The sequence below is a fragment of the Lynx canadensis genome, chromosome B2 (genome assembly GCF_007474595.2).
Source record: "Lynx canadensis isolate LIC74 chromosome B2, mLynCan4.pri.v2, whole genome shotgun sequence".
NCBI lineage: Eukaryota > Metazoa > Chordata > Mammalia > Carnivora > Felidae > Lynx > Lynx canadensis.
The window spans coordinates 91098302-91113738 of NC_044307.1; the positions used below are offsets into that span (position 1 = coordinate 91098302).

Here is a 15437-nt window from a genome sequence, read left to right on the forward strand (position 1 = left end):
TGAGAGCTCATAGAGAGACAGGGGAGAGCCCGCGAACTACAGGGAGAAGATGAAAAGAGCTGCACACGCAGCTGGCTCTGGAATGTGTGCGCTTAAAGCACTGATGGGCATTTCTACTAGATTCCCGTTATTCCTGTGTAAATCCTTCATTTCTGGCTGTTTTGCAGCCGGGCCGGCGCGCTTCGGTTCTCTCAACCGAATGGTGTCAAATGGCGCCCCCTCCCTCGAGACGGCCGTCCTGATTTGGGGCCTTGCCGGACTCCCCTCTAAAGCCAACGTGCCAATTCACCTTGCCTCCCTCTCCGCCTCGAGAGGCGCCATCTGCACCCAACGAGGTTAAGAGCTCAGCGTTTTAATTTTCAAGGGGCTGTAGGGGCTGCGAGAAGGCTACGTCTGGGCCTGATCCTATTTTCCTAAGAAACAAGAAGCCCAGCGCGGGGCCAGGCACCTGAGCCCTCGAAGCTTATGTGCCGCCGCGCGGGTACCTGGAGCAGATGGGAGCCCAGTTCTCTGCCTACGTTGTCCAGGGGGCTGGTGCGACTCGAGTGGCCCCACGCCTCGCCGAGCCCTGTGGAGACACAGAGACACCCTTTAGCGATGGGACTCCGACCTGGCTAGCAGTTTGAGACTAGTGCCGCGGTTATGGCACGCACGCAAGTTCGCGCGCACCACTGGGTACCGTCGGAGTTCCGGGCACCACTACTGCCTAGGATGCGAGCCTGTGAATTTCGGCCCCTCCCTCTCTGCTTTTAAAAGGACTGCGTAGAGGTCAGACTCCCTCTCGGGGGGCGGGTGAGAGCTTCTCAGGGAGGGCAGAGCCCTGGCTGAGCACCCCTCTTGGCGGTACCTCAAGTGGCGGGGTTTGAGGACCGCTTGTGTGTGCCTTGCAAGGGCCGAAGGCACCCGAACGGTAACTTTTGCGAAAGTTCACCACTGTGCTTAGAGGGGGGAGGGACTATTTCTCCCCCAAAGCTTCATTATCTGCCTTATCACGAGGCCGAGGATGTCCACGCCTCCAGCGAATGCCGCGGCGAATACCTGAGGCTGTGAACTGAGTCCAGCTGGTCCTTGGGCTTTCTTTCTCTTTGGCTGCGGGGCTCTCCAGCCAGTTAACCTCCCCTAGGCCTCTGCCTTTAATCCCCTTCGGAGAAATCCGTTTGCTTGTGGATGGTTTCCAGCACCTACATCCCTGAGCAATGCTTATTCTTCTGCTTCCTCCCCACTACCCCTAGTCTTACACATCCTACCTAACCTCGCCCCTCAAAACGAAACAAAACGAAACAAAAACAAAACAGTGTAGGCTTTTTTGTTTGTTTGTTTACTTTCAGGTGCGAACACCATCTTGGCAATATTTTCGTTTCCTTTTGGATATAGAGAACCGTTCAGTTTCTCTAGTCTCCACGTATCTTCTATTAACAAAAGTATCATCTATTAACAAAGACAGCCCCTTCCTCTCCTCGATGTTACCACGTTAAGATCTTTCCAGGCTTTGCCAGAAATTTCTCCTAGTGATGCCTAAAAAAGAAAATTCTCTGGAAAAAAAAAAACCTTTTTAAATAATATTCTCTGGATACCCGTAGCTGATTAAAAAAAAAAACAAAACTAAAAGGGAGTCTGCTATAGTACATGTTTGCAGAAAGAAAAAAAATAATAAGGCAGAAGAAACTTGAGGAAGAGGTTGTACTACCCATAACTACTTACAGGTAATATTTTTTAACAGTGTTGCTGCTGAAATTAATTTAACTAGGTAAACTCTTTTACACCATTAAACAAGGTTTAACATGACAAAGGGGGTGTGATTTACTGATTTACTGCTTTAAAGTACGAATCACTATGAAGTACACAATGACAAACACGCTCGCATTGTAATATGGGGGTGAGGGCAGATCTTTCAGAATAAAACATGGAGTTGGACTCTTAAAATGTGTTGGCCAGGAGCTGCTTCCAAAGCAAGCGATCAAAACCCTGGTAACGAGTAACCATGAGCGCCCCTTAAGCTCGAATCGGGTCTTTCTGGATGTTTGCACATCTAAATAAATCTAACGATTTCCCCACCGCTCTGCAAACACTGATGCTCCCCGCCCGCGGCTGCACTCCTCTCCCTCCCTCGCCTCTAGTCAATCCCCCCTGCCTCTTTTAGCCCGCCCTAGCCTCCCTCCCTGGAGTGACTCCACTGCCCTAATCGCTTTGGTCCTTCTGGATTGTTCGGGAGGGCCTCCGACACAGCCACCTGTACACACCCCTTCGCCTGGTCACCTTCCCTTCGCTCCTCGGGTCTCGGCCAAGCTATCCTCCTTCCGGGTTTCGGGCACCGCGCGGTCGGTCATTTTTTCATTGCAGCTCACACCCACCCAGAAGTGGCGGGGGTGGGGGGATTGGTTTGGTTGGGGAGAGCCAAACCGGGGAAGGGGGATAGGATCCTGCTGGGAGAGCTAGGGACGCGGGTGGCGCTGGCCCGTGGACACCCGGCCCGGCCGAGGCCTGAAAGGGCCAAGCTTTGCGGGGGCGGACGGCCGGGGCGCTCCCGCCCGCTGGGAGCTGGCCGAGGCCTCCTTGCGTCTGGAATCTTGTCTTCCGGAAGGGTGCGAAGCCTGCTCTTGGGGCCAACAAATGCCCTTATTCTAAAATTATGAAGTCCTCCCAAATCGGCTGGAAACAGCCCGGGAACGGCCTTCCGACCCGAATCATCTGACAGTCCCCGAGCTGGGCTCGGGGTTAAGTACTGGTTCCGAACCCCCAGCGCCAGCCTCGGCTGTTTGTTGTCTCAGGTTGCGGCCTCATTAGTATGCGCCTACCGGGGAAAAATAAGACTTCCCAGCAGGTTAATAAACAGCCGGCCTGGCGCAGGTTACTAAGGGCCGCCCTCGCCCTCTCCTGCCCCCACCCCCACACCTTTTAAGGAACCTTTTGCTTTCACGGAGCATTGCCTTCTCTACGTTCTCGGTTGAAATCTCCGTCACACGGTTTTGTCTGGGTTAATGTTTTATAAGGCACTGGCTGCCTTCGTCTACCTGCCAGGCTTTCCTGACCTAATCCTAGGGCTGAGCTCGCCCTTCAGCCTGTCCAGGACACCTTCTGTAGCCCCGGTCAAGGGTTCCGCCTCCCGAAAATCCTGGAGTGGGCCAGAGACCCCTCTCCCCGGAACCGTCACCTCCGGCCTGCGGTGACGCGCTCCCGCGCCCAATTTCAGTTGGCGAGGGGGGTAAGCTGAGATTTCGTTTCTGCACTTGACCTACCGCAGAAAATTCACAAATCCTTTGATTGTCTGTTTAAAATGAGGAGGAAACCAGCTCCCTTTGCGGCAGGATTACAGTGGGAACAAGATCTAAAGATTCTCTTGTAATTCGGTGAGGCCGAGGGAACGGGGTTTTGCAAAGGAGAAAAGGAGCTCTGTGAGGGAGGCGATAACTAAATCGGGTTTTAGACAAAAGGATTTTCCCCAGCTAAAGTGGCCGAAGACAAAGGAAAACATAATCTATTTTGGAAGATTTCCAAGATATGCCACATTAACCTTAGCAGATAAATTTTGCTTCTCCCCGCCCCCCCTTCCCTTAAAGTCTGGTTTATCATATTTACATAAGTAGTATTAGAAGGGATGTATCTATTATGGATCTAAAGGGCTAGCTCACATTTCATGTGAAAACCCGGGCGAAGTTTCACTCTTACCCTCAGTGCGCGGTTGAGCCATTTCCATTTAAATACCCCCTGACCCAAGGATTACCTCAATGGACTGACTGCACGGGTTTTGTAATTTCCTGAAAATGAGATTTCGATTTATAAAACAAGAAACCAATTAGTAACCAAATGAGGCGAAGTAGATCCACTAAAATTGACCTAATCCCACAGGCACAATTTAGGCCCGTTCTTGGCGAATGAATGATGAGCCCCAGTCTAGCGTGAGCTCAAAGCATCATCCAGCTGTGTTATTACAAGCAGCAAAAATAAATTGATCGAGCATTTCCTTCGGAATGAGTTTCATACCCTTGACAAAATATAGATTACAGACCTGGCATCATCGCCTCTTTCAGTCAGACAGGAAGAGGAGGAAGAGAAGGGGTTGTTCCACTGTTCTCTCCCCCCCCCCCTTTAATAAATAAACACTCTATCTCAATAGAAATGTGTCCCCCTTGTAGTAGTCCCCAGAAAGGTTCGTCCGACTGACAGATTGCAATATACCTTTTAGGCAATACGAGGGTGGGTGGGAGTGGGGCTGGAAGAGCAGTCCCGGGATCTGACCACAACTTGGTGACTGAGGTGGGAAAAGCCCTCTTCGGGTCCCAGAGGGACTTGTTCAGTCGCTTGGGTTTTCCGCAAGGCCAGCGGGTCCTCGCTGAGGGCATGTTGTCCAAACCTCCCCCCACCGCACCTGTCCAGCAACCTAACAGCCTTCGTGTTAGGGGCCTGGCGGCCTCAGAGGCTCTGAGGAAGAGAGGGACGGAGATTGGTCGCCCTTAGACTAGACAGCGCGCCTGGACCGGTCCCTGAGTAGGAGGCTGCTTCTCGCGTCGACTGTGGGCGCTGTGGCCCTCCCCGCTCAAGGCCCTCTCCAGCCACCTAGCGGGTGCGGCGGACCTCGTGATGGTGTCGATAGCTGCGCGGGACCTAGCTTTGTCCCGCGCAGCAGCCCAGACCCCTGCACTCCCGTGTGTCTGCACTCCACAGTGGCAGTGTGGCCTTTTCTCTCCCCTGTGTGCCCCTGGCCGCACCCGGGAAATCCACTAATGTTAGTACTAAATCTGGGGTGGAGAATGATGGTCCCAACACTGACTCTGCACCCTCGCTGTGCTTTGGCGCTGGAGCTAGGCTTTCAGGTCGGGAGCGAGCAGGCCAGCCAAGCTGTCGGCGTCTGGCCTGCAGCGAAAAGAACAGGAACAGCAGTAACGAGGGACAGGTGTGTTCCAGCCTGGTCCCAACTAAACCGTGGGACGAAAATGGACACGGGTTTGACAGCAGTGCCTTGCATGACGCTGAAAAACGTCAAGCGGTGTCGCCCCAGGGATCCAGGTCTTCAAAAGTGGCCGGGAGGGGCAATGCCAAAGCCCAAAGGCAGGCGCAGGTGGACAGACGCGAAAACCCCGCTGCGCAGAGATCTGCCGCCCGCGTTCTATTTGGCTGCGGGCTCGGGCAGGATCTCGGCTTCAGGTTTAAACAACGGCCGGTCCTTGGAGCAGTGGCCCAGGTAGCACTAATGACGGAGGGCACACGCCCGCACCGGCCCAGCTTCTGCTTGGGGTAGGCTCGCTGAGACGTCCTCGAACGTTGGGAGAGCAGAGATCTGGTCTGGACCATGCGGAGACCTCGAACTGGCACACCCTCAGCTAAAGCCACCCGCGGCTGGGACAGAATGAGCCGCACCGCGCGGGCTTGGCCTGCGGGCAGCATGATAACGTGCTTCTCCCCGCTGCGTGCTTTGGTGCGTACCAGAAGCGCGGTGGAGTCTTCTGTAAGGTTTCGGTCTCTGCTCCCGCGCGCACCACCGAGGTAGAGCGACTCCGCACAGGACCCGCCTTCAGGATGGGACTACCCGAAGAAAGTTTGTCCCGCACTTCTCAAACACTGTTTTAGTACTTTGTAATTATCAGGCCCATTGCTAAATCCTTGAGGGTTCCCTTCCCCCACGCAAAATTTAAAACTCCATAAATCCGAGACTGGCAATGGGTGGACAGCTAAAAGCATAAGGTGTTAGTTGGGTCTAAACCTCATTCTCTTGAGAAATATCTGTGCCGATATAGAGAGGTGCGGCAATCATCCATGGGTTCGAATTGTGTCCACTTTTGTGTCAGCAAAAGCTCCAAGGTGCCAGGATTTCCCCAGGATTGAAAAATAACTCTTCTAGAAAATATGTTTGTCCTCTGGAAATTTAACCCGATTTTAACTTAAAGTATGTGATTGTACCCTGCTTAAAAGCATCCCGCTATAGCTTACGGGATTGTTTTGCTGTATTGTTTTTATTAGTGATCGTTCCCTTTAAAGAAAAAAAAAAGTGTTTTTTCATTGATCTGATCTACAATTTCTAGCACATAAATCTGCCTTGCAAATGCTCTGTGCAGAGTTTAGTTCTGCACTCTACATTTTAAGTCAACATCAAAACTGGAATTAAACAGAGAAAACCAGCGTGGAGGGTAAACTGGGCTTAAAGGCTTTTAAATGAGAAAAACTTCTGTAGGAAAATAAACATGGAAACCTAATGCTCAATCATTTCCCCGAGCAGCAAGAAAAACAGCCTTAAATCACCCATCCACGTGGGAAATGGGGCCTCTTTTTCTCTTTCAGTTCCCGGCCTCGAAAAAATATAAGGCGATTAAGGATTTCAGTCTTGAGGTGAATATTATAGAAAGGGTCTGTGGAGGTTTGTTTAATCATCCTTGTCCTTCCAGCCTTTGTAGAGACTCTTTCCTGCACAGTTACTAATTTCAATTCTGTGATTATTTTTATTTTCCCAAGACATCTTGACAATGATATGGCAGTGTGATGTTACCAAGATTCTGAATGGTTATAGATTTGAAAACACGTCTGATCCTTTCAAAGGTTACTCAGCAAGCCACTACACGCTTAGCCAAAACTGTATTCTATCTGGATAGCAAATATATATTACTTTGTAGTTGAGTTTGTCCAATATTGCACATGAAGTCACACTATCTTTTTTTTTTTTTTTAATCCTGCCTTTCTGGCTTTGGTAACACCAAAGACTTACACATTTCTAGATGCCTCAAGTTTTTTCTTTGCAAGGCTATTTTAGAATAGGATATGTTGCCAATGGAAGATACACAGTTTTAACGATTTCACAGTAATCTTCCTTTTTTTTTTTTTAGTATGAAGTCTCCAATCTAATGCTTTATTTTTAATTATTTCAGGTACCCATATTCCATTCCTCTGTTTCCACCCCCCCTTTCATCTTTCTTTCAACAGCTCAGTTTTATCTACTCAGATAAGTAAAAACTGAAGTTTGCCCAAAGACTCTACCAGAACCCGGGGGGTAAACTATATGTAGTGATGGAGAATTAGCTATATTTTAAGAATATTTTGTAAATTTTTTCAAATATAAGTATGGAAAGATTTCTCTTTGTTGATTAAGCCTCTTGATATTAAAGGGTATTGTAGATGAAGTGTAATCTGAGCTGAAACAGTGGGGTTTTATAGTCATTGTTGTGCCTATAACAAAGATGTCACCAGATTTATAATTATTTTAGATTATATACATTGCAAAAATCCATGTTACATGTGACAGAAAGCTTACCATGATGAAAGAGCTGTCTTTACTCCATCCTTAGGACAAAATTTAAGACCTACTATGTGTTGGAATGGCATCTAGATAGGTGTAACAATGGACTACATCTGCAAACAAATTCTTTCCATTTCTCATCACTAAAAAGATAACCTTTACATAAAATGCTCAGTTTCCCCCCACTGCCATGGACCCAATCTTGTCTACTCTCCTCCTTCAGTCCACAGCTGAACCCAAATTTGGCACCCTCTGCAGGTTGTGCCTGGTTTTGCCGTTTGTGATTATATCACTCCTTTGAAAGATGTTGGGTTTTGTGTGTGTGTGTGTGTGTGTGTGTGTGTGTGTGTGTGTGTGTGTTGTTATTGTTTTATATTTTAAAGGGCTGTGTCTGGGTTTTGAATTTTTTAAGCTAATCTATCCTCACTAAAACCTCATCTCTAGGAGCCAGCTGTTCGGATGACCCCGTCTAACTCACCGGGTGGAGGCTGCCGGTGAGTTATGAGCTCAACAGTAGCTGGAGAAATAAATGATGTGCCCAGAGTTCACACATCGTCCATCCCCTCCTCCCCATAAACTCACACTAGCCTCTGAGGAAGGGAGAAGAGGGAGGGGCCTGGGGCTCCGGAGGAAGGTGAACAGGGGCTGCAGAAAGCACAGTCGCGGTTAAAGTAGCCACAGGGGATCAGCCCAGCCACCAAGGGGACTCCAGGGGGAGTCTTCGCCAGTGCTCTCTTTACAAATGAGAAGTTGGCTGAGAGAGTTTACTTTCTGTTCCTCTTATTTATCACGCGATTTATAATTTGTGGAGTTCGCACTCAAGTAAACAAGAAAGCTTGCTCTCTTAGAAAACAAAATCAAAACAACCGAAACCAGCCCAATACCCTGCGGCCGCGCCTGCCCGGGTCTGCACGACAAAGACGGGCGCCCCTGGCCCGGCGACTCCCCGGGCGCTCCTATCCCTCTCCCGGTGCCCGCCCTGAACGCCGACCCGCTATTCTTCTCCTCCCGCGATTACTCGCAGCCCCACAAGCAACACCATATGCTTCTTCTGATCAAACAGCGAGCGACTTCGGCACCGATAATTGACGAGACCCGTTAGAAATCACGCAGAAAGGGAGCCCACTGAGACCGCAGGGGCTGACAAATCACTGCTAATAATCCTGTTAGGAACAGCGCGGCCAGCCGAGTTCGCAATAGCTTTATTTTTATAAAGTAGGCGCTGACAGTATAAAAGACAACGAGATCTCTTTTTTTTTTTTAAACAGAAGGCAGTGTGGCATAATAGTAGTTTTCCCACTAGCAATTCTCAGCACAGTTTGAATGGGAAATATGGTTTTTAGTATATAAATTCCCCCTCCTTTCTTTTTCTTTAACTTTTCAGGAACTTTAGGTTTTGATTCCTCTCCTCCTGTGGTTTCCACGGTCAACTGAGATTGTTCAACAACTATAACACTATTTGTAGTTTGGGGGTAAAACTGAACTATGATTTGAAAGTTTTCCTTTACTGCTCCTGACTAATTTGTCAGCATGATTTGCAAGATTTTGATTCAGATAATAACTTCTAGTCAAAATCAAACAAAGTGAAACTCCAAGCCCAATAATGACTCTATTTCCTTCCCCCTATTTCCTTAAAAGAAAACAACAAACCCCAAGGACCCCAAATCAACAATAACATAAACCTCTGCGGGTCAAATAAGACATTCCGATTTGTAAATAAACAGGGTTCTTTCTCTTGGAATTTTTTGTTTGTTTAGGATTCTCTCCTTTGTATTTCCCAATCTCTCTCCTCTGACAAAGACACATCTAAATTTTTTTTAAATTTGTTCATATTATTTGAATGTGGGTAAAGGAAAGGATGGGAAAATGGAAGAGGGAAGTGTCCTTTTCCTAGTGAGTATAAATGGACAGTGTTCTTTGGAGGCTGCTCTGTCCTCACACAGTGAATCTTTATAATCTAAATACATGTTTTAAATCATGACCAGCTCAGCTGTTCTTCCTTCTGGGCCTTATAATACAGTTTTCCCAGGATCAGTTTTGCCAAGCTTCCACCTAGAAGATATTTTCTAAGCGGGCTAGTCTTCTTAATTCAACCTTATGTGTTTGGGTCCTAGCCTATTATCTCAGAGATAATATCAAGCTCAGAGTTGGAAATCACCAAGCCCCAGAGTTAGTTTCAGAATCTGCGAATATCTCAAAACCCAGACTAAATTTGCTATAAACAATCAAGAGACTGGGTAAATTCAGGACATAGTTGTTCACAAATATGCCTGGTGCTCAAATGCATAATTGTAAACATATAGAGAAATTATTGTCTGGCTTAGCTCCATGTACGCGGGTCTATCTATATGTAGCAAAAATACAAGAATTTGGCAATGTTCCTGCTTTCTGCTAGATACAATTCTAACAAGAGGAATAAAAAAAAGAAAGTCATGTTTGGATTAGTTGTACTTTCAATCGAGCTCAGTATCTGAAGTGTTGACAAAAGCACTGTTGGGCTGCTTCCCAACCAAACATATCCGATGGACTAGAGAGAAAGTATTAATGGGGAAGTAGAAAGAGCCACAAAAAGGCAACAGGAATTCTAAGTTCAGAGAGGTCCACAGTCAAGCAGCCATGCTAAACTTCCCTTTGCAGAGAGTATGTATGCATGTGTGACCGCACTTCTCTGTTCAGTGGTGTAGGCTCACTCACTGGCAAATCTCTACTCCTTCTGCCTTTGAAATTTCATCTGGGCAAAGTCACTTACCTTCTGGGAACACTACTCTCATTTTGAGATAGCTGGTCGTGAGTCTGATTATGGATGCTTTGTCCAGCTGCGAGGTGATAGCCGAGGGCAAAGGCAGTAATTTGGCCAGTTCATAAAATTCACTGTTTTCCTTCTCCCTCCTAGTCCGGGCAGCATTTTTGGACTTCTCTTTCATTGTGTCTCGTTCCCCCTTTCTTCTTACAACATGAGCTCCACAGATGCATCCAAAAGCAAAAATAAACTTTCAATTAGAGATCATATTTGACAAAAATATAAGGCATACTTTGAATGAAGAGGCTGAAATCTTTGCTTCAGGGTATTGATGGCAGTAAAAGACCAACGCAGCGAACAGACAATAATTTTCTTTAAAAATACGGGAGAGAGTGTAGGAAAGTTGCTGATCCACGCAATTGGGGCAATCCTAGGAGTCTCTGGATATCAAATGCCGGCGGGACCCCTGAGGAGCCAAGCTTTTCTTCTGTTCCGCGCGACGGCGCCCGGGCCCCGGAAAATCGACATAATAATCCCCGACGTTTGCTCTTCAGTCCCGCGGCATTTGAGGCGGCTCCCAGCCCCTTTGGGAAGAACGGGAACGCCGGACAACTCTTTCAGGCCACTGTGAAGACAACAGCATCAGAGCGTAAGAGATCTGCAGCTCCGCAATCACTCATGCACTCGCCTGAATTCCGAAAAACGGCCGGGTAGGCGCCTGTCCAGGCTGGGTGTGTTTGTTTGTTTGTTTGTTTGTTTGTTTGTTTGTTTTATAAGAAATGGAGGAATCAATAGCGAGACTGAGCCTCCTGCGAATAATGCTCGCATCCTCTCATCCAAGCCAGCCACATTCTCCAGCCCCCCTGGGAAGTTACCCAAACAACAAAATGCATATTTTTGAAGACCCTGAGAAGACCCGCAGGCGCTGGTCCCCGTGCCCGCGCCCAGGCCAGGAGCACGTCCCAGGAAAGCAGGTTTCCGCAAATCAGAATTCCTCCACAGCGCTGGGGCCGCCTTTCAGTCCCCCCGCTTTGGCAGATGTGGAATTTGGCTACCTTTCTAACTTGGGTCTCGAGTCTCAAGGATTCCTCAAAAAGTGGCGCTTACACATCAAGTCCCTCGGGACTCCCAAGGCGACCCGGGGCTCTCCCTGCCCAGTGGGGGCGGCAACACGCCGGGCACGGCAGCGCCAGGTTAACAGGTGGCACATTCACGACAGCCCCTCGCAGGCACGGAGAGGGGGGCGGTGGGAGGCGTCCCGGCCTCCCCCACCGCCGTAGAGCTGCGGGTGCCTCTGGGCGGGCGCAAGGTGTCTTCCGCTTCACCTACCTTCAGTCCCCGCTGACTGCAAAGGGTGCAGAGGCGTCCACCTCTTAATTGTACTCATGCCTACCGTCCAACTCCGCCGGCCTCTCGGCTTCCCACCGGCAGAGAGGAGCAGAGCGCGCCCCGGCTCCCTTTTCTTTTCTCGGTCATGAATTGGGGGAGGGGTGCGTGGGAAAAGGAGGGGAATGTGGTCTTTGGGACGGGTGAGGTGGTTTTAGAATCCTCCTCCTCGGTAGTTGCTACGAAGCCAGTATTATTCCTAATTGGAAGCCGAAAACGCCCCCCTGTAACTTCTTTATAGCTCACGGGGTTTAGCTTCAACTTCACTCCCGGGCTCCCTCTTGCCCGCCCACCCTTAATGCCACTCACAAACTTCCTCGCCTCCGATTGGCTCGGCGTGCCGCGGGGCGACGCGCTCATTGGCCGGCCGGGCTGAGTGACGCGAGCACGCCCCGCATCACCCCCTGCGCGCGGCTGCTCCCGGCTCGCCTCTCAGCTCCCCGCGTGGCTGCAGCGCTCCTGACAAGCCCGGCCGCCGCTGCTCCCGGCCTCCAGGGGCCTCGCGCGTGTTGCGCAGGACCCTCGCCCCCTGCTCTCCCAGGGGTGGCGTGGTTGCGCACTCAGCCCAGAGCGCGGGGCCCACTGTGACCCGCGCGTCCGAGAGCCGCGGGCTGCGGCCTGAGGCCGCAGAGGTCGGGCCAGGGGGCTGGGGCTCCCGGCGACAAGGCTGGAGTCGCCCAGACTGCGGGCGCGGGTGGCCCGGAGGCCGACCTGGCGGCCGCGCCGTTCCGTGGGCAAGTGGCAGGGCCCACTGCTTGCGCGGGGCCGGGGTTCACGTTTCTCTGAAACCACAGCGACCCCGAATTCGTCGCCAGAGAAGATAATATACACCTGTCTTTAATCCCAAAGAGTCTTTTCCTAAATGGCTCGAGTTTGGGGGCTGATTTGCTCACCGTGGAAAGCTTAGCCGTGGAGTTGTCCTATGGGACGCAGATAGGGGACTCTGGGGGGAAAGAGGTTACATTTCAGGCCAAGATAGGATCAGACAGAGTGGTTGATACAGAGATAGATATCTCAAATGAGAGCGAAGCCTTCTTTGTTGGGTTTTGTTTCAGGAAGCAAAATTGGATAAATGAATGTTCCTTGCACGAATAAATCTACAACATTCACAATTCCCCCAACAGGACCCTTTAAACAAACGCTTGTAAGTATTACTGCTGACACATTATATTTAAGAGACCCTCTAATTTGAATCGCCCTTTTCTCTGTCATCTGAGGAAAGACAACACCTAGAAACGGGGGAAAGTTTATTTGCTCCCCCTCCCCAAATAATGACTTCTGTTTGGAATCACTCCCTACACATGCGATTCCCCGCTCTTCTTTTTTTTTTTTTTTTTTTTTGGTGCTGATGGTGACCACGGTTCTTCTCCCGTGGGTACACTTGGGGGCAGTTGTTTCATCGGTGACAAAAGACAGAACACCAATAATGTTGCACTCGTCCTCTCGTTTGTGGCAGTAATTGCCGCCGAGAAAACACATACTCTGAAGAAGGGTAGGTGCCATTTTTTCTGATATTCGGAACAACTTTAAGAGTGTTTGTTCAGAAATGCAGACATCTGCCACCTCCTTGCCGCCCGATGGCAGTAAGCTCGCAGGACGACAACGGGAGCTTTCTGGAGATATTTACACATCTGGGAAACACCTGGCTAGAAGAGGTGAATGGATAGGAAGAATAAGGAAATACTAAACACACAGATTTTATAGGTGTTTCAAAACTGGAATCTAGTTAATGGGCTCTAATTTAGAAGGAGTTATTTCTTCGGAGGCTGTAGCCACTTAGAGACCTGGCCCTGCGAGAGTTCCCTCTACCTAGTGATAAGCTCCCAGCAAGAGAGGAGGAAGAATACAGAGAGAGGTACTGTGGCTCTCTTATACACGACATTCCAGAAAGACAAGATAAAATGAAGTTAACCACTGCATGTAGATAGAAAAGGTGCGTGTTTGCGGAGGATGAAAAAACCCCTTCCGTGACCCTTCTACCCCCGACCCTCAATCTGGACAGATCTTACTGGTAAGATGGAGCGGCCAGGCGCAGCCATGGCACTTTAAGGGTAAGAAGCAGTTTCCTATTCCGACTGTATTCTGGAGAGAATTTCGGTTAAGTTACTGGTTCCTGTAAACCCTACCTGCCCTTCAAACAGTGTGCAGGTGTGTTAGTGCTTCATAAGGGTCTGAAACCCTTGCGCACGGCAGAGAAGCGCGGGGGAGTCAGGAAGTGCCGGCTTCCTATACACAGCGCGTTTCACCGGAAGAAAGGCAGTATTTTGCCTTCAGAAGCAAAATGGGTAAAATGAGTGTGCAAGTTTTCACACCAAACATAACATCCTGGGGGGCCAAGCGGGCTGTCCCAGCGTCCCAGAGAAGCTCAGAAGTCGATGAACCGAGTAGATGTTTGATAAACGAAGTGAATGCACGGCCATGTGGTGCCGGCCCCCTCGCTAAGTCCTCCGCACACAACTGTCTGAGCCGCGTTTACCGAGTGAGTGAATTAGCATGGCGACGTAACACCTGTTTTTCTAATCTTTGAACCTAGGCTGAAGCCGGAATGCGGCTCCTGCTCGCCCTCCCCCGCCAGGGCGCAGGGACCCGGCCTCACACCCTCCCGGCGACCCCTCCCGCCGGCCCTGCAAGAGCCTCAGGCCAGCGAGGGGCGTGAACTGGAACTGCAGGTGCCTCCCACGTGTTCTGAAAATTTGCGTTCGCTTCTAGCGTGAGAAATTTTAAATTAATTTCTTGAGTGTAAGAAGTTAGCCCTACCCACCTCTTTGCCAAGGTAAGGGGGAAAGCCCCAGAAGAGAAAGAGATGGGCTCATGCCCACCAACACCAACCAACTCTTAAGAGGTCTAGGCCTCTGCCTTCTTGCGCGGATATCTCAAAATGTAGCCCTATGGTCCTGGGGCACTGTCTAGCAACCCCGGAACGTAATCCTAATACAGGAAGAAACCAGAGCAGATCTAGAAACAAACATCATCCTCCTACCCTCGACCAAGGAAGGCAAACTACCTAGCGTCACCGCGACCTTGTACCCCTGGGAGTCTCTTCTGCCTCTGGGTCGACTCCGGATGCTGCCCGCTTGGAGCCCTCCCTTAGCCCGCTCCGACATCAAGACCGGCGCCGCCCAAGGCTTTAGACTAGGGGGCAAGGAGTGCCCGCGGTGGCTGATCTGAGAACCAACGCGCCTGTGCGTGCGGAGTCCCGAGCGCTGCGCGCTCCCGGAGCCACAAGGAGGGGGCCTCCGAGGGCCGCGGGACCCCTCCCAACATCGGGCAAAGTCCAAACTAGAGAAACTGAACCTTTGGGTTGGAAAGAACCAGAAGGTCCAGCGGAATTCCGGTGCAAACTGTGGAGCTGGGTTTCAGTGTAGCGGCTCCCGCCCGGGCGCATTGTGACGCTGACCTTGCTCGGGCACAGACTTCTATCCTGCCTTTTGGTAACTCTTCTGGGAGCCCAGCTGCTCGAGTACCTTAGCAAAACTAGAGTGATTTCTGTCGCCCCTTCCTCATTTCCGTAACACACTTTTTTTGTTCTGTTTTGTTTTGTTTTTACAGACTGCTAGGAACGCATACATGCACTTTTACAGGCTTCCACAGGCTACCACATATACACAATGGTACAAAGCGCACAGGCACGGATTTTACTCATTGGCCAAGGTCAAGATGAATGCTATACTTACAATCAAGATGCAAAATCTGAAGATGGTCACTTGAGTATCTCAGTATATTATATCCAGATGTTCACTCTCTATCACTGAGAAGGAGAATTTAGGGAACTACTAACATTTTATTCCATGTATGTAAGTAAACCCTGCTCTAGTCCCATTTTATTGTCACATTTAGGCATTTTGATGTTGAGGCACAAAAAAGGGCCCCTTACAACTTCGACTGGATGGGACAAGTAGGCTAGGAAACAAAGAATAGAAGGAACCTCAAAAAAAAAAAAAAGCCATGTTTAATATTTTTAAAATTTACAGTATAATTCACTTGTTTGATCAGGAAGTTTTGGAAAGTATAAGATATTTTATGTAAAACAAAGCAGCCTTTTTCCTAGATACTGCTTCTCAGGCACCTAACTGAATTGACCATTGAAAT

At 49.6% G+C, this 15437-nt stretch overlaps 1 protein-coding gene across 1 annotated transcript in view; it reads right to left on the minus strand.

The window, feature by feature from the left end:
- The window catches only part of SIM1 (SIM bHLH transcription factor 1), a 70517-nt gene extending 58931 nt beyond the window's left edge, over nucleotides 1–11586 (minus strand). Inside the window, exons 1-3 of the mRNA XM_030316030.1 lie at nucleotides 11292–11586; nucleotides 9972–10587; nucleotides 486–568 (exon numbers count right to left, since the gene is read on the minus strand). Coding sequence (XP_030171890.1) covers nucleotides 486–568; nucleotides 9972–10146 — 258 coding nt within the window. The 5' untranslated portion in view covers nucleotides 10147–10587; nucleotides 11292–11586. The remainder of the gene's footprint in view (nucleotides 1–485; nucleotides 569–9971; nucleotides 10588–11291) is intronic.
- Between the last annotated feature and the right edge of the window lie 3851 nt (nucleotides 11587–15437).